The sequence below is a fragment of the Oryzias latipes genome, chromosome 2 (genome assembly GCF_053564925.1).
Source record: "Oryzias latipes strain Hd-rR chromosome 2, Olatipes_Hd-rR_3.1".
NCBI classification, from domain to species: Eukaryota; Metazoa; Chordata; class Actinopteri; order Beloniformes; family Adrianichthyidae; genus Oryzias; species Oryzias latipes.
The window spans coordinates 11,824,953-11,844,005 of NC_136238.1; the positions used below are offsets into that span (position 1 = coordinate 11,824,953).

General features: G+C 42.6%; 1 protein-coding gene across 3 annotated transcripts in view; it reads right to left on the reverse strand.

Moving 5' to 3' along the window:
- nbeal1 (neurobeachin-like 1) overlaps window positions 1-19,053 on the reverse strand; it is a 54,413-nt gene that overhangs the window by 10,626 nt on the left and 24,734 nt on the right. For all 3 annotated transcript variants that reach the window (XM_023963363.2, XM_078932225.1, XM_023963358.2), the window contains 26 exons: window positions 17,607-17,690; window positions 17,346-17,444; window positions 16,690-17,261; window positions 16,469-16,601; window positions 15,055-15,174; window positions 14,670-14,979; window positions 14,403-14,488; window positions 13,196-13,285; window positions 12,939-13,116; window positions 12,723-12,856; window positions 11,034-11,193; window positions 10,849-10,951; window positions 10,618-10,777; window positions 10,172-10,330; window positions 7,661-7,820; window positions 7,349-7,437; window positions 5,970-6,578; window positions 5,322-5,497; window positions 4,955-5,243; window positions 4,579-4,887; window positions 2,611-2,760; window positions 2,356-2,513; window positions 2,013-2,137; window positions 468-594; window positions 243-391; window positions 35-168 (listed from right to left, as the gene is read on the reverse strand). In XM_023963363.2, coding sequence (XP_023819131.1) covers window positions 35-168; window positions 243-391; window positions 468-594; window positions 2,013-2,137; window positions 2,356-2,513; window positions 2,611-2,760; window positions 4,579-4,887; window positions 4,955-5,243; window positions 5,322-5,497; window positions 5,970-6,578; window positions 7,349-7,437; window positions 7,661-7,820; window positions 10,172-10,330; window positions 10,618-10,777; window positions 10,849-10,951; window positions 11,034-11,193; window positions 12,723-12,856; window positions 12,939-13,116; window positions 13,196-13,285; window positions 14,403-14,488; window positions 14,670-14,979; window positions 15,055-15,174; window positions 16,469-16,601; window positions 16,690-17,261; window positions 17,346-17,444; window positions 17,607-17,690 — 4,863 coding nt within the window. The remainder of the gene's footprint in view (window positions 1-34; window positions 169-242; window positions 392-467; window positions 595-2,012; window positions 2,138-2,355; window positions 2,514-2,610; window positions 2,761-4,578; window positions 4,888-4,954; window positions 5,244-5,321; window positions 5,498-5,969; window positions 6,579-7,348; window positions 7,438-7,660; window positions 7,821-10,171; window positions 10,331-10,617; window positions 10,778-10,848; window positions 10,952-11,033; window positions 11,194-12,722; window positions 12,857-12,938; window positions 13,117-13,195; window positions 13,286-14,402; window positions 14,489-14,669; window positions 14,980-15,054; window positions 15,175-16,468; window positions 16,602-16,689; window positions 17,262-17,345; window positions 17,445-17,606; window positions 17,691-19,053) is intronic.

Consider the following 19,053-nt stretch of genomic DNA (forward strand, 5'->3'; position numbering starts at 1 on the left):
CCTTTTGTTATTGATTTATCAGAAAGGCTGCTACCTCTTTTTTAAAATTGAGGAAATAATTGGTCTGATCGATGAGGAAGATCTCCAGCGCTGAGCGCCGCAAGTTGTAACGCCTGAGGTGAACTTCTCGGATCTGCGACAGCGGCCATTTGAAGTCGTGGCCCTCTCCTTCAGCAGAACAAAAGGCGGTCATTTCACGGGACGGCGCCTCCTTGCTGATCCCCACCACCTTTTCTCCTCACCTTCCTCCTTCTCCGGACTGCTGTCGTAGAAGTAGATGTGCTGGGTTGTGATTTCCAGGCGGCCGGGGACCACATCCACCACCGTCACCAGCTCACAGTCCTCCCACAACACCAGCTTCTCCTTCTGGCCAGCCTCCTCCGCCTCCGCCCTGCAGAGCGGTAAAAGTTCTGCTGCGGCAAAGTTTTGAGGTCGGATGCAAAGGCGTCGCGGTGGGAGGGACTTACTGGTTGTTGGCGACAGAGGGATCGTCTTCCGGAAGCTCCAGGATGTCGTCTTCCAGGTCGCTGACTTTGACCTGCTTCACGGCCTCCAGCAGCAGAGACTCGGGGTTCACGCGCTGCTGATGGACACCTGGATGTCATCAGGAGACAAGCCCAGGGCAAAAGTGGGAGGAGATTTTTGTTAATTCATATCTAATTTGATTGATTTAAAAAACAAAATAAAAACACAGGCTTAAGTTTGGAAGAAAAAAAAAACTTGGAAGCAGACAAATTAATTTATTAATATTGATGAGTTCATAGTTTGATGAATTTGCGTTTTAAATCAATAATGTCAAGAAAAGTGAAATGACTCAAAGGACAAATGTAACACATTTTTAACTAGATAACATTACATTCAACTACATTTATAAATTCAAAAACACTGTCATTGTTGATCAAATATTAATTTATATATATATCTAAATAAAATAATTATACACAAAAATAAATATATGCTTTCACCATCTCCACAGGGAATTGTTTCAGGGGCTAAACTGTAGTTTGCATTTTTCCGTATACACTTTTTTCACTTTAAACCTATTTGTTCTAAAACTTTGATTGTTTGAATCATCGATTTCTTTTCTGTATCATTTTTCGGTCAATTGTGCAAACAAATGATGAAAGTTGACTTTCAATTTATAAAAAAGATCTTGCAATGTAGATTTATTATTTTTTTTTAATTCAACTCTCTTTTACTTATTTAGACATTTTTCTTGTGTTTTTATGTGTTGAAGGCATTTATTAAACATGACAGAATCAGGCCTCCGTTGTTGTAGCAAAATTTGAAATCTACGTACAGAAACCTGAAAACATTTCACATTTGTTAAACTAAAAATGCGTGAGTCCTCTTCAGTGAAAGGCATGAAGAGGAACTGATCTGCATGAGCAAGAGGCCTTTGCAGGTGAATCTGATGACAAAGAGAGGGCCGTGTCTTCATTTTTGAAGACTAAAACTGATTGAAGACCCACTCGTTTATCTTTTGATCTACTTTTAAGTTGTTCCTAGTGGTCTTTTAACTAGAATTATGGTGTTATTAGCCCAAATCCCCAAAACAGTGTCATTTCTAGGACATAGTATCTGCAGAGCGGCAATAGTTCCTTAGAAATTTCCCTAAAGTTGTGTCACAAAAACGGCGAGCAATATTGAAGCTGTCAAGCCATACAGTTTTGAGCCAGAAAACCAAGAAGTACATAAAATAAAATACGTACAAATAAAATATTATTATTATTATATTATTATAAATCTATTTGTTTACAATTGGATGCATCAGAATGGAGCGGAGCAGGGAGCTTGTAGCCCACGCGGCGTATTTTCTACGCCACAAGCAGGATTTTTTTCAGACGGCATTGTTTCGTCTGCTCCGGAGTCACAATGATTTGAATAAAGAAAAAAATAAAGAAAACACTCAGAAATGCTATATGTCCTCCATCATCAGAAAAATGCCACAAGAATATATCAAAAACAGAATTTTCCTAGTGAGATCTTAATGTTTCCGTCCCAAAACTCACCCAGGTTGTCCCTCAGGGCGCTGGCCTCTGTATGAGGATCGAAGTTGTAGTTCCGGACCAGCTTCAGCCTCATGCGGGAGAAGTTCTCTGCGCTGGACACTCTCCAGTGCATTTTATCCTGCAGCCTGATGAAAAGAGTTGGAAATCTGGATTAAAGGGTTTAAACACCAGCTAAAACGTTCATTTCTTTCTGGTTTTTTTTGTTGCCACACCACTAAACTTTAGGCAGCAGCTCTACATTTATCATACCAACTGTTTGTTTCTGATATGTAAAATGTGTTTAAATTCCATCTTTGAAAAGAAGAAGAAAACACAGGGACAGAAGGGCAGGTGAAGTCAGTACCGGTCAGCCCAAGGTCCTCGCTCACAAACCAGACTCCGTCGGGCTGCCTTCCACTGCCTGAGGGTGGCGCTGTTCTGACTGTGCTGCTGCTTTAGCATGCTGTTGTAGCGCAGGTTCTCCTGACGGCCTCGTCGAGAGAACGGCTCCACAAACTGCTCCTGAGTTTGGACATAAGCAAGAGAGAGTGAGGTCAGTAACTGACCGACGGAGACGGGTCATGGAGGGGTGGGTGGGGTTTTGTGTAGGCGGACCCACCTGGAAGCGGATCTTGCTCTCGCCACGCTCCCGCTCCCTCTTGTGTAGGCTGACCATGAAGGCCTCGTAGCACTCCTTCCAGTAGAGTGCCATGCTCTCATAACCCTGGCTGAAAGTCTCGATTTCGTACTGCTTCATGTATGGAATAATCTGAAGAAAAAGAAAAAAAAATGTAAGCAGGCATTGGAGCAATTTAAAGCTACGTACATGACGCACCTTCAAGTATGTGCATTTAGCATGTTCTTCAATGCATTAAATACACATTTAAAAAACGGCACTAAACGCTAGATGCACTTTCAAGAAAGCCGCTAGGTGCACATTCCAGAATGTGTATTCAAGGATTCAAGAACACGCTAAACCCGCATTCCAAAGTGTGCAACTCAGGAAAGGGCATTTAAGAACGCACTAGACGCACATTCAAGAATACGTATTCAAGAACGCGTTCCAGACAAGCATTCAAAAACATGCTAGACACTAGGCCTGCACTATATACCGCAAATTTATCGTTATCGCAAGATCAAGCTGTGCAATATGCATATCGCAAAAGACAGCAAAAATTGCAATAAATGGTTACCTTAAATGTGCTAAAATAATGTTATGGCAGCTTAAATTATTTAACAAATCAAATAAATCCCTTTATGCATTTGACCAATCGGATAGACCCTTTAACGTTTTTGACCAATCAGATGGAGCCCTTTTATGTTAGATGTTCCATCCTATGTCAACGAGGGTCATTTGGAGTACAATTCTTAAACTGTTGCAATAAAATGGGAATGATGTTTTTGGTTGTTTCGCTATTTGTTTATATGCTGCAAATGATATCGTTATCGCAATATTAATCCCTCATATCGCAAGTTTTCCTCATATCGTGCAGCCCTAGACACGCATTCAGGAACAAGGATTCAGGATCGTGTATTCAAGAACGTACTAGACCCGCATTCCAATAACTGCATTACAGAAAGCGCGATACAAGAAAGCGCTTTCAAGAACGCACTAGTTGTGCACTTAGGAACGCGCAATTAAGAACTCGCATTTAAGAACGCACTAAATTTGCATTCCAGAATACGCATTCAAAATTGTGCAAGACGAGCATTTCAGAATGAGCATTTAAGAACATGCTAGACACGCATTCAGGAACGTGTATTCAAGAACGCACTAGACCCGCATTCCAAAATCCACATTCAAGAACGTGCCAGATGCGTGTTCAAGAACGTCCATTAAAGACACACTATATATTCATTCAAAAACATCCTAAATGCATATTGAAAAGCGCGCTAAATGTTTATTCCATGGTGTTCCGAAGAAAGTAAAAAAGTTGTTAGCAAGCGTCAGAGCAACCTAAAGCTACGTACATACTGAGTATGTGATCCAATGTGCATTCAGGAACGTGCTGATTGGGCATCCATGAATGTCATGAATGAACATTGAAGAATGCACTAAAGGCATATTCTTGATTGTGCATTTAGCCTACAGTGTTCACACTGGACAAGGAGGGAGGGGCTTCATTTCCTACTGTTTACTGGTGCATGTCTACCACCTACAGTTGGAAGAGGCTTGGTGTGAAATATCAAAGAGGAGCTAATCTGGTGAATGTTGCTTCAGGCTCTGATATATGAAAGACTTGGTGTCGTATTTGGCTGGGCATAAACTACAATTATTCATTCAAACGGTTGGCACTTCCGGAAATCAAAATGGATTCCATTTGGTCACAACCCCATCAGAGACCCTGACTGGTAAAAGTTCAACAACGGGCGTCCAATGGCCATGCCTTTTGTACGTAGAACCAAAAAACCGTCTTAGAAATGAGTGTAGCTACGTATGAATGGGATCGTTTTGAACACGGAAGCATAAAATTCGCTTTTTCTTATGTGTTTAAATAGACTTTTCATTGAAAACGGGGACCTGAACACGCGTTGCCGGGGGCGATGTGAACATAGTTCTAGAATAGAACAGAGTTCGAGGACGTACATATTTGTCGAGGTAGACACGCCACTCCGGAGAGTCGCAGTAAAGCTTGAAGTCCTCGAAGAAGGAGGGGCTTCCGTTGGTGTCGGGAAGCTGGGGCAGGTGCAGCTCCATGTAGAGCAGGCGGTGGACTTTGAGGAGGAGCGTTCGCAGCAGTGGGACCAGGAAGGAGTAGATCTCCTCGGACTGCTCCTGGATGGAACGCCGCAGGATGACCTCCACCTTCCCCAGCAGGTAGCAGGCCTCGTCCTGGCTGGAGACCTCCTTAGTCTGCAGGATGCCGTTTAGCTTAGCGGTGGCTATGGCGCAGACCTGGAACCGGGACGATTTAGACGACTGCTCGCAAAATAACATAAAAAGTTTTAGCAAAATGGTTTACCTGGAGGTCGTCTTGAGCCATGAAGCCCAGCAGAAGTCTCAGCCCAACTTGAGAGAGCTGGAACCACTGAGTACCGGCGGAGTACCACACCATGAGGCAGTCCATGAGGGTCACAGCCTCCTCCAGCACCTTCTCCGTCCACAGCGCCGGGTTGACCATGCCCTCTGTCTGCAGGAAGTCCTGCACGATGTGGAGCAACCGCACTGCGTTTTCCGTGTGCTGAGGCAACATGGCCGTCGACGTCTCGCGGTTGTCGCTCACCGCCGACTCCAACATCCGCTCCATCAAACTAAACACAGAAGGAAGGTGTTATCAAATGCATCCCAGAATCCATTTCAAAACTGTCTAAACTGAAATGGAGCCTCGCCTGAGCTTGATCCGATCGACGGGAAGCAGCAGCTCGTTGGCAGTTCCCAGTTTGGTGAGGGCCGAGAAGACCTGGCCGCGTTCCAGCCACGCCGAGTCATCGGAGCCCTCCACGCCTCGCCACATCACGCACAGGACGATCTCCAGCAACATGCCGCACAGTTCCTCCTCTGCCCTCTAGGGGGCGACAGCACACCAAAAACCATCAACGCTGCATTCTTCAGGGGGAAAAAAAATCTGTTTGGCAACAAAAGCTAATGAGAAACACTAATCTCAATGTTCTGCCTGATGACAGAAGATCGCATTAGACTTGTCTCCTGAAATATTATTAATGTAAGCAGACATGAAGCCATCAGATGCTGCAAACGAGACTAGAGGGAGGAGACGGATGTTTGACCGTCTGGGAGCTACAGAAAACAGAAAAACCAAAGAGATGAAAGTCTCCAGAGGTGGTGTTGACATTTTATCTGCTGTGCTGGAAGCTCTTCAAATATTCATAAATAGTGGCTGCTTGTGGCCAGTGATGTTGTGATGTTGTGTCAGTTTCTCCTCTCAAAATAAAAACACAAGCAGACGCCTTCTGGGGTGACGTTCAAACCCAAAATGACAGCTGTGCACCGAAAGAAAAGTACACGCTCCTCAGTCTCACCTCTGCGCTGTTGAAGGACTCCCCCAGGGAGATGTTGTCACTAAACAGGAAGTTGTCCTCAACCTGAGAGGAAGCTGGATCTCGATCGCCAGAACTCCCAGGAAACGGCTTGGAGGTTTCCAGTGGCGATGGCGTACTGGGCATGCTCCCAGGGGTCTGGTTGCCGCTCTCCGCTCCTTCGTACGCTTGGATGTGAGACAGATCCAGGACCAAGCCCCCGGACTTGCCCACCACCCACGGCTTGCCTTGTAGCTGCGGCTCGGTGGTGGAGGCGGAGGAGGACGGCGTGTCCAACAGGGAGATGACGTCTCCGCTCTCCAGGCTGTCGACGGAGCGAGTGTCCCCGAGGCTGAGCCAGTCGTCCTCGGGCCGGTCCAAGCGCCCGGCGCTGCCTGCCCGCCCCCTCCTCTCCAGGGGGAGCTCCAGGCGGTTGGCGCTGCCGCCGCTCATCCGGTTCAGGTCCAAGCTGCACGCGCTGATGGTGTCGGAGCTGCGCAGCGGCAGGGAGCCTTCGCCCCGTAGAAACAGACGCATGAGGGTGTCCTGCCAGCACTGCTGCTTAGAGATCTGGACTGCAGCTTCCTGCTGGGACTGGAGCAGCTGGTACACCTGAGGACCAGGAGGAGTCATCACTGCAGGAGAGGCAGCTTCTACGATGAACTCTTATTGTTCTGTTGCTTTCAAATACTTCAAAGTCTTCACCTTGAAACCAAAGAATCGTCTAATAACTGCATCTTGAAACCAAATTGAATGAAAGGCAAACAGTCAATCAGCTAGAAATCTATTAATTGACTCAAGGGTCTGGAGTCATTTCCTGTGAGTTGTGTACACTCTAAAGCAGGAGTCCACAAAGCGGTTTAGTCAGACGGTATTTTCCCTGACCAGCCTGTACGAAGCTAAAGTGGACATCCAGTTTTTTTTCCCTTTAGCTTCTAGTTTCTCTTAACCTTTGAGGGTAAAGTTGATCAGGTCTTCGTCTTCCCCTCGACTTGTTATCCCCACTGCCCACCTTGTCACCATGGGGGGCAGGGCGTTCAGTCGCTCTGCACCACAACCCTGGAACTCCCCATGATGGACTCACTCCCTCTCTCCATCTCCAGCCTCAAAACTCATCCTTTCAGACTAGCCTACTCTGCCTGCCTGCAGTGCATCTGTCTATTAAAACTTTAAACTCAGCATCTGTTAAATTTGTGCTTTTATCCCTGTTCAGCGACTTTGAGTTCCAAGAAAGGCACCCTCTACAATAAATGTATTATTATTATTATTATTAAAAGGTTAAGTTTACTTATGACATACCATTGGTTCGTCAAAAGGTTCTTCAGTCTCTTTAACACATACTTTAAAATTTGATGGATGTTTCAAACCCGGAATCCACTCACCCGTTTGCAGACTATGAGCCGCACATTGGGCCCGGCCCGGTGAGTGAGCTGGACCAGAGCCATCAGGTCCTTATAGTTGACCACTTGATCTGCAGAGTTCAGACAACCGAAAAAAAAATGGTTACATTCCTGCAGATGTATTGATTAGTAATTCCCTGCTACTATAACATTCTCTGGTTTCTCCCTGATGACAAACTGGGGACTGGTCCTGTCAGCTTTCATGAAGATTATTCTAAGACAACCAAACACAAAAACCTCTAGAAGTGAATGTACGGGAGGGTAAAACAAATAAAAGTCGTTTCAGACACTGACCTGTGTGGAGGATCTGATTGAGGAGGCAGCGGACCAACGTTGGCGTGATGTGAAGCTCGGAGAAGAGCAGCGACAGGCTGGAGTAACCGGCTTCTCTCAGGCGTAGCCGCTGCTTGTTCTTCTCGTAAACGCGGTCGCAGCGCAGCATGCGCTCAAAAAGCTGGTGAAGGTGAGAAGGAAATACACAATCAGTCACTCTTTAAAAACCAACCAATTGTCCAACTAATAGAAAAAGTTATTCAGCAACAAGTTTATTGTTAATGTGTGGTAATAAGTACACGTTAAGGTAAACCACTGACCAAACACAGATGTGGAACAGACAAACTAAATTAAGACTTTGTTTCTTCGGCGCCCATTTTTGTGTCAAACCTTTTTGTTTGCATAGACATTTTAAAACTGTTTTGGTTAAGATAAATTATTTGATAAATGTGATGATCCTAGTTCAAAACTTTCAGCTCAGCAATTGACCATCATGACGGTTTAAAGGTCTTTAGAATATTTAACCGCTGCTATGCTGTTAATAGCCTGTTAGCATGTTGTTGCTTACATGCTAGCATTTTGTTACAAACATGATAGCAAGTTGTTGCTAACATGTTATCGTGTTGTCACTGACATGTTTGTATATTTCCATTAGCATGTTGGCAAGATGTCGTTAAGATTAAAGTAAGTTTTCGCAAGCAGGTTAGTTTGTTGTTGCGAGCATGTTGTCGCAAATATGTTGGCATGTTGTCACTAACATGTAAGCAAGTTGTCACTAACATGGTGGCAAACATGTTGGCATGTTGTCACTAACATGTAAGCAGTTGTTGCAAACATGTAAGCAAGTTGTCATTAACATGTTGGCAAGTTGTCATTAACATGGTGGCAAATATGTTGGCATGTTATCACTAACATGTACGCAAGTTGTCGCAAACAAGTTGACATGTCACTGACATGTAAGCAAGTTGTCGCAAACATTTAAGAAAGTTGTAGCAAACATGTGGCAAACATGCTGACATGATGTTTCTAACATGTAAGCAAGTTGCCGCAAACATGGTGGCAAACATGTTGGCCAACACATTGGCACTAACATGTAAGTAAACGGCAAGTAGAAACAAAGAAAAAGTTTCAGCAGCTACCTTCATTCTCTGTCTCTTAAACCCTCAAATCAAGTCAGAAATCTAGGGGTAATCATGGACTCTGACCTGAACTTTAACAGCCATATCAAGTCAGTAACATCAGCGGCATTTTACCATCTGAAAAACATTGCCAAAATCAAAAACATAGTGTCAAAGCCAGACCTGGAGATACTTATTCATGCATTTGTCTCCAGTAGGTTAGACTACTGTAACGGCCTGCTCACCGGCCTCTCCAAACGAGCTGTAAAACAGCTTCAGTACATCCAGAATGCTGCTGCTCGAGTCCTGACCAGAACCAGGAAGTATGATCACATTAGTCCTGTGCTCAGGTCTCTGCACTGGCTCCCTGTACCTCAAAGAACAGACTACAAAGCAGCTCTGCTACAAGTCTCTCCATGGCCGAGCACCAAAGTACATCTCTGACATGTTAGTGCCATATGAACCATCTCGTACTCTGAGGACCTCAGGGACCGGCCTCCTGTTGATTCCCAGAGTCAGAACTAAACAAGGGGAATCAGCGTTTCAATATTCTGCAGCTAAAATCTGGAACAGCCTCCCTGAAGGCGTAAGACAGGCCTCTTCTGTGTTCATGTTCAAATCTAGACTTAAAACATTTCTGTTTAGCCGCGTATATGACTGAAAGGTCCTATCTGCACTTTTCTTTCCTTTCCTTCCTTTATTTTTAAATCAATTTTCAAATTTTTTCTTTTCTTTTAAAGTAAATTTTACGTTGATTATTTCTATGATGTATTGTGATTTTAATGCATTTTTCTGTTTTGTGAAGCACCTTGAATTACTTTGTATATTGTGCTAAACAAATAAACTTGCCTTGCCAAGTAGATTAATTTAGAACAAATTAGAATATTAAGCAATATACAAATCAATATTTTGATTTGATTCTTCTTTTCTGGAATTTAATATTCTCCTTGAACATTTTAGCAGGTTTAAATAATATTTTGTTAAGATTGACACAAACAATGTAAAACAAAGCGGTCACACTGCTGTTTGAAAACACTAAGAATCTGAACTAAAAGAACAATAAAAGTTTTTCATTGAAAGTGGAAAAACATTTGTTAAAGAAGTTGGACTTAATGTGTCGACACATTTTCAATAAAAACATTTTTACATTAAGATAAATGAACAAAATTGAATTTAATTCATTGAATATGAAGTGCAAACTGTAGTTGATTTACAAGAAAGCGTAGATCTTCTTTCTGCATTTGTCAAACTGATGTTTACAAAGATGATATTAACATAGTTCTAGTCGCTAATCTATCTAACTTTAGTGCTCAGGTCTCATATTTAACTGATTAAGCTGCAGTCTGATCACAAGAAAACAACAGCATTACAGTCAACTATAAGCACCAGACTGTGCAAGTTTGCAAAGACTCACTTTGAAGACGAGCTCTCTGAGTCGATCCGAGTGCTTGTTATTGAGCAGCAGAGCGTAGCACGAGTCTGCGGCCGTGGGCTCGAAGAGGTGCAGGAAGAGCTGGTCTTTGGCCGGACTGCTCTGCAGCAGGCTGAGTAGCAGCTCCAGGACACAACAGAGCTGCAAAAAAAAATAAAGAAGGCCTTAGAGGACTGCAAGTCTCCAGAAATCCTATGGCAAGAATTTAGAAAACGTCTTCGCATTTCGTTGGATGTATGTCAACTCTAAGCACATTAAAATCTATGTTATACTCATATTGACTAAAATTATGAAGATATTACAAAAGAGATTAAAGTCTGAAGGGTTTGAAAATCAAAAATAAAACAAATATTGTGAACTCTTGGACGTTCTTAATAGAACGGATTTGTGACACGAGTGTAAGCAGTCTATTGAAATGACGAACTCACTTGCTCTTCATCGCCTATGGCAGCAATGTATCCCAGAATGCTGTGCATCTCCTCCTGCGACATGCTCTTGCTGATGTAGTACTTGATCAAGCCGCACAGAGACGCCCGGATGGCGCGAACATCGTCCTCGCCAAAGTCGTTCTCTTTATTAGCGTTTTTTCTGGAGTACGGAGAAGACGGTGAAGTGGGGGGATAGTTTGGGAAAAACAGGAGGAAAAAATAAAAAATTACCCGTAATAGAGGCGCACGGTGTCCAACAGGAACTGAACGCCATACTTCCTCCTGAACTGCTTCCTGTCGTCCTTAATGACAGTGGACATGTACTGGATGTGACCTTGTTCAGGAGGAAGCAAAAAGCGGACTAAGTTGGGGTCATTTCTTCCCACAGGCACCACGTGAGCGCTTTTTCCCCCCACCTATGCGCAGAGGGAAGTCCCCTTTGCTCCAGATGTTGAAATTGAAGAGCAGATGTACATGGAGCTGCTGCAGCAGAGCCTGATTCCTCTCCTGGGTCACCTGCTCGATCAGCAGCTGCGTGGCAACCAGCACGCTCACGTCCACATGACCGGCTGGAAGCTGCAGCAGAAAAAAAAGAATCAGGCCGTTATTTTTGGACATGCAAAGGGATTGTGATAAGAAAATGAGCCGCCAAGGAAACAGCGAGGGATCCAATATGCGAGCGGCCCCTTATCGAGCCGATGCTGTAAAAAGCAGAACGACACCAGTGACTATGACTACAACAACAGATAAGCAGCAGGCAGGAAGAAGAAAACACATTTAGGTTTTAGTTACGGGGTGTGGCATCTCTGCTCTGTTATCTCCGTCTCTGAGTAGCGCTTTTAGCTTCAAGTGTTGGGAGGTTTTTCAATCCCTGCACTAAACCCACAAACGCCGGCAACAAATTAAGATGGAGGAGAAAGAGGGGAAGAGAGAAGCGAGTGGTGTGGAAAGATGAAAGCAAACAGGAAATGAGGGCAAAGCTATTCCAGAGCTTATGATGGGATTCAGTAAATACCTGCGTGTGAGGGTTTTTCAAAATAAAATAAGGAGATCCTTTTAGATGGATCACAAACCAAAAACGACTGCTACTTAAAAAGTGACTTTAAAAACAATGTATTTGCACTTGAGTAGAATAGTAATCCATTACTCATACTCAAGCAATAACTAGCAATAATAAGCTTTAATCAGCTCATATCCTTTTTATTTTTCTTTACAATTCAATTTACACAAAAAGTCATTAATTTTGGAAATACTATAAAAAATATAGTAATCCAGTTTATTAAATTGTTTTTAGTGTAACTTTAGCCTGAAACTCAGACCTTTAGGAGTTTTTACCTTTGCTGCTTTACCCAAATAAATATCTAAATTACTTTTTTACACTTCCGATGGACTAATTTTGATTTGATTGGAAATGGTTTATTTAAATTAAAGCTACTTTTACTTGAGTAGAGATTCTGGCTCCTCAATAAAAAAATAAAATAGAAAGACTGAGTCAAATTGAAAATAGAATGATTTGAAAGCAAATACATTAATTTATTATTTATATGAATCAAATAAACTACTAGAACTACAAAAACAACAACTACTACTACTAACAATAATTATAATGAAAAATATAAATATAGTTTATTTTTATTTTTTTTATTTAAAGGAGTTTAATTTCATTTGAAGGCCAAAACTTTATTTCAATTTTACCAAAAGATAGGAGATTTTTACTTGTTTGGTTTCTGAGCAAAAAAGGGCAAATATAAAGTGTAATTTGCAACGAAACACCAGAGATGCCTGTTTATTTCTGCACAATAAAACACAGTTTAAACAATGTGTGATATTACTTTAAAAGAGATCGTTTAAGATTTTATTAATTTTCCCTGAAAAGCGCTCTCTAAAGTATAATTATACTCTTTCCGAATCCATTTCATTTAATTTTCATTTAATCTAATCCATTGAATTTATTGATTGATGTTGCAAAAAAAAGAATATTAATATGATTTTGTTTGAAAAACACCGTCAGTACTTTTTATTGCTTGGAATGAACAACATGTCTTTTTTTCTAATCAACAAAATGTTTTTATGACTCGATAAAAAGAGAAAGGGAAAGAAAAAACCTTTTGCAGCAGGGCTCCAAGTGTTCCAACACCGTACGAATGGAGAAGAGTCTCCTGGTTGACCGGGTGTCTCTGCAGGAAGTGCTTCAGCACCAAAAGGAAAGTAGCCACCAGACTCTTCTCCAGACGAGCCTCTGAGGAAGAGAAAGGTCTTTGTAAATGCTGTACATGACCTTAAAAGTGTAGAGGTTTTCAAAAAAGTGCAACAAAGCAGACCTGAAGCTCTGTTTGACGGGAGAATGACCCAGTCTCCATCAGCTGGCGTGGTCACATCAGGCGTGATGAAGTCCGATCCAGCGGCGGGATCGGCGCTTTGTTGGTCAGGGGTCACCAGAGCCAGCTGCTCCAGAATTGGGAAGAGGACCGGCAGGCCCCCCACGCAGCTGATCACATCCTGTCAGATCCAGTCAAGTTTATAAGATGATGAAAAACAGCACAAGAGAGAAGAACAACCACTGAGAGATTTGGACAACCTTGATGTCCCAGTTGACAACTTTGTTTCCTGTCAGGCGGCCATGCAGCGCGTTTGGAGACAGGTCGAGGCAGATCGGGTTCCTGCAGGCCTGTGAACAAGAGGAATGTTCTGCTAACATACAGCAACTTGAGTCAAAAACTATTAGGTATTCTGATCATCTATTCTTAATCTTCTCGTCTGCATTAATCTCATGGTTTTGTACTTTTATCTTTGTTTATTGAAAAGTGTTTGTGGTGTTCCTCAAGGTTCTGTATTTGAGCCCTGTGTTTTTCTTTTGATGTATGGGCTAAACTAACAGGTTTTACTAAATAAGTGAAGTAAAGTAATTGAATTTTTGCTTAACTACAGTTATAATAGATATGGCTCAAATTTAAGTCTGGAAGACTTTTTATTTCCTGTTACTATATACAGATAGGACTTAGAGTACAGTTTTAGTGATAAAAGTTCAGGAATGTACAGCCTAACATGTACTGGCAGCAGATAAGATTACATAGGTATTCAGATAAAAAATGATTGGAACGACATCTAACATCGCATCTAAGATGATATCCTAAAATAAGGCTGATGTTGTCTCAAAGTTAGATCATTTGAAACCATCAATACTGTGTTGGCAACAGGAAATCTTCAACTGGACGTACAATTCAGCAGCCTGACTTCTGATAGGTGCTAGAAAAAACTTTTTTGGGTTTTTTATTCATTTGTTGTGACCAAATATCTTAAAACCTCATGTTACTTCAGGCGCCAGGAGGTCTTGTGGTTCCTCAAGTCTTCAAAAGTATAAATGGGAAGCAGATTCCTGAGCTATCAGGATCCTCTATAAAGAACTAGCTCCCTTTTAGGGTTCAGGGGGCGCAATGTTATCTTCAAAACTCGACTAAAAATGTTCTCTTTTGATAAAGCTCACATTTAGGTAAACATCTGATGACCCTGAGTCATGCCTTTAGTAAAGACTGTAGGCAGCGATTATCTGAAGACCTCCTCCTATGTGATCTTTATTCCCTTTTCTTCTCCTTTTTATCATGCATTTACAAGCCTCAGTGTTTTATATTTCAGTCGTGCCCTCATTGGTCATTAAGTATTCCATTCCTCATCAAACCTTTCTCCTTAAATTTGGCTTTAAATATGGCTTCTACTGAGAATTGGCAGCAAATAACTTCAACTGAGTAGAAGATCTTAAGGCAGTGAAAAGGTAGATGTTCAGTCACCTTGGGTGAGTAATGGAGCAGTAATTTGCTTGAAAGGTCACCCAGTTCGGATTCCTGGGTTTTAAATGGAGAGATGCAATTTGGACCTGATTGAAAAAGTGAAAAAGAAGAGATATTGACATAAACAGTTAATAATCATAGTCAAATCTAACGTTTGGCATATCAAGGAGACAAATTCAAGGATGTTGAAGTGTAACAGTGTGTTATACATTTATAGATTTGTCAGATTTATCTTTTGGGATGAGAAAGCAACTGGGTGTTAATTACCGGCGGTGCAGATTGCTTTGATGTGGTTGGGCTGCAGGGGTTCGTGAAACACCATGACACTCCCGAGCTGACCCTGCAGGGATGTCGGACTTCCCCACTCGCTGTCTTGGGTCCCAGCTGAGATCAACTTAGTGACGGACTCTGGCTTTCCGCCTAACAACCCACCCCAGCTCTGCGGTGACAAGATACCGCCCAGGGAGGAGCGGGTGTTTGGCGTGTTGGTTGAGGAGAAGGGAGGGTCTGGTATTTGGGAGGGTGGGGGAGTGGTGGTGCGGTGGCCTGCTGAGCCGATGCAGCAGGAAGTGAAAGGCTGGTAGTAGATGACAATGATGAAAAATCTGTAAATCGATTGGACAATCTTTATACGGACAGGTTCAAGTCTCACCTCGGTCATGGTTGGGTACTTGAGGGGAGCGGACAGTTTCTGCTGCCCGTCCACATAAATGTAGACGAGACTCTGTCCGAACGGTCTCTTTCCAGGGATATGAACCACACTGATGCTGTGCTGTAAATGGAGATTCAATCCCAAAGGGTTATCAAACACTGGGATAGGGACAGGGAAAATTGGAGACTTTCTGGGTAATACAAACTACAGGATCATGCTGGGTTTCAGATTGATGTCATTGTGTGTGTTAGAGAGGAGTAGCGGCATCTTAATGGGAGCATAGGTGTGTCTTGAAGTCCCCTTAAGGCTTTTACAGCCGCAATGAGGGACGTCATGAAAATGGAACATATCATTTGCACGCGTGTGGGAAATGTATCATGAAATATTTGTAAAGGTAATGGAAGTTGCATGTACATATTACGCACGGTGATGCTGTTGTACCGCGCCCTTGCGCCACAATGTAGTAGCTAGGTACTGGCCACTTACAGACAGTGCAAGAGTGCCATAAACACAGGGTGTGTATGTGATACATAAATGTCTGTAAGACACTCATAAGATGCCCACACAAACTACCCCCTGATTGTCTACTTTTTAACAATTAGGCAGCAAAAAAGGAGTGCGCACTTGTCATGTGAACGGCACTAACAAGTTCTTCATGCAGTCTGCAAAGTTTCTGTGTTTGAAATAATAAAAATCTGTACGACACCCCTGCTCACCCTTGCTTGATGTATAAGTGTTTGCTAGTCTACGGGCTCACCGAGTGGTCTACAACCTGGATCGTTTGTGCATGCCACTTGCGTACCGTGTACAGGTTTGCCCATTTTTTGCTCGCAAACAGCTTATATCTAGGCTTACGGGCTGCTGTGACTAAAGCTACATTCACACTGAACTCGACAAACCGTGTTTAAGCAGCCACATCAAATGAAAAGGCTATGTAAATGCACATAAAGCTTCCTTGTTCAAAACACTCGTTTTACAGCAGTTTTTTGGGCTCTATGTACAAAATGCATGGCCACTGAATGCGCGTTGTCAGGTCAACCAGGTCAAACTTTGACCAAATGGGGACTCGGATTTGGTTGCAGGTTGACGTCTGTGTTTGTTTTTCAAATAAATATAAACCAAGGCCACTCTCCTGACATGATTGTAATCCATATTGGCCACTGCAAGGACGCTAACAATGAATTGAATCGTTTAACGCCCAAATTGTAAGATTTACGCCACTTCGGCATTTCGCACCAAACCTTTTCCAACTTTAGGTGGCGGACATGTGCTAGTAAACAGCAGAAAAAGGAGAAGAGGCCCATCCGTGTCTGTCCAGTGTGAACACCATGGGCTGTTCAAGAACATGTGTCAAATGCCCAGTGTGTACGTCTTTAAGAAAGTTAACTAAATGAAGTCATGGCAGGAGACTCACCCAGAGGGAGTCACAGAAGCAGTAGTCTGGCAGCATAACAGTAACGTATTCCTTCTTTGTGCACACAGCCACCACCAGAACACCTGCTGAGCTGATAAAGGCTTCAAACCCAGTTCCTCCAGGAGTGAAGAAGCTAGAATACAAGGAAATATTAAATGTCTTTATCTTTGGAGTCCTTTGTCAATAAAAGCTGGTTGACTCTTGTTTCCTTTCCTTCACACCTGTAAAGCTGCTTCCGCTTGTCTTTACTGATTGGGCCCAGCTGGTCCTGGTCAAGAGAAAACCAAGCGATGAAGCTGAAGGCAGTTCCGGGCCAGCGCTGCACCGTTGGGACTGAAATGCCGGCCATACTGGGCGACAGATCAAAGTACTGCATGGCGCTCTCAAGCCCCTGCTTCCGCACCATCACCAGGAGGGCTCTCAGGGCTGGACCAACATACGGGTGGGCTGGGTTGGACTCTGACGGTCGAAGGAGCCGGAGAAATTCCAACAGCTCCCTGGCACCTAAAGACTGCGAGCCTAGAGAGCCAACTAACCCAAAGAGGCTCTCGGCACAAGCTCTGTGTAGCCGTTCATGCTGCTCTAGAGCGGCTAAAGCTCGCATGACCATGGCGGCGTTGACGCAGGTCGCACGAGTCTGGCGGTTGAGGCAGGTGAGGCGGCGGAGCCAGTCAGCTGTAAAGAGCTGGAGCTCTGGCGAATCCAGATCGGGGAGCCACTGGACCAGAAGCAGCAACGGCTCAACATTACTGATGCCCAGGAGACCCACTGAGGTATGCTCACCTTCCACAGCCTGTACAAATGCACCAGGAACATACATAAGCTAGGCTAGAGAAAACGGAACTAAAGCAACCAACGAATAGGAACCGTCACCTACCATGTTCATCAGCTCTTTGAGAAGGTGTCGGGATGGCTGCCCCAGTGACAAAAGTACTTCATACAAGTGGTTATAACCAATCCTCTCCTTAAAAACCTCCTACAAAGACAAGAAAACTCCATGTATTACTTAAGGGATGCCACAGGGCTCCATCTTGGGGACTATTTCACTTTGATTGACCAAAATCCTAAAAATTAACAAGAATGTTTATTGATTTTATGGTCAAATATAGGCAAATACAAAGAAAAAAAGGAAGATAACCTTTGCAGCTGGGGAATTATGCATCACTGTTGTGAGGGCTTTGATAGTAGCTACAGCAAGGGAGTCGAGACGCCCCTGAAAAACCTTTAAAAAGGGGAAAAAAAGGTTATTAATCAATCTTTGTGTTTGTTTAGTTTTTTGTCTTAATGAGGAGTTACTATAAATACAGTAAAGTAAAAAAATAAAAGTAAATGTCCAATCCTTAACAGCCTTTTTTATATTAAAGCATTAAAATATTTAGCTTTATCAAAAAGAAGAAGAAGAAAAAAAGGTAAATGCAACCTCAGATAAACTATAACTCTCCTTTGAACAAGGCTTTGAACTGCTTTGTGGTCACATGCGGGATTATTTGTTCCATCACATTCATACACCTTCGGCTAATCTGTTGTTAATGTATGGCTCCGACAGATTGCTTATAGCTATGGTTTCCAGCGCCTTTGTACTGAAAGACTCAAGCTTTTGCCATTTTTTCACGATCTACAAATTTAGGAACTTGTGGTTTCAAAAGGACCCATATCATTACACTTCCACCACTACTTTACAAGCAGCATTTAGGCTGGAATGCTGCCAATATACCAAGCCATTCTACTGTTCGGGAAGTCTATTTTTGGGGTGTTTTTAGAAAAAAACTGTTTTTCCTTGTGACCTTATCAAACAAACAAACAAACCACATCTGCTCAGCCTTTTTCTAAATGAATTAGCCAAAACCTTAACATTTATGAATTAAAATTAGGGTCTGATATGCAGCAATACAATAAACTGCACTTGTACTAATGCTAGCACCAGGTTGGTGGCTGTTTTTGATCTGAGGTTGTATTTAATCTGAGGACCTGGTGAGGACAAAATACTTTAACCCTTTAAGCCAATAGAAATACTAAAAAGATCTTCATGTTCAAATAAAATGTAATTTTTTTTCAATAGTTCTTCTTTAATGTTTCTACACATCAACATGTATTTTTCTTAATTGTAGTTTTTTTTGTCATTCATTTACCTTTTTTTTTTACGTTTAACCCTGGGCTTAAGGGGTTAATTGTGTCCTTTCAAATTAAGAGTTTGTACTTTTTCCACATTTACGGGGGGAAAAAAGCACGCAGACAAATAAAAACACAACTTTTTGAAAGGCCAAAAGCTAAATACACAGATCTGAAAACTTAAACTTAGGTTTTGCCTTTCAGTTTGATTCAGTAAGTGAGTAAAGAGTTAGCAAATCATTGATGAGGTTTACTGCCCTCTGTTAAAGTCATTTCATCAATTTACACTAGGAAAGATATAAGTTTTCTTTTTGCTCCAGGCAGAAACAACCATTGTAGTAACATGGAAGTACCTAAAACAGGAATTCTATCAAAACCATAGTGGGAACCAACCAGTTAACCAAATAAACAATGACACGCAAAAACAGACACTCCGCATGCCACCCAAAAAAACAGACACAACCCAAAGCATGACA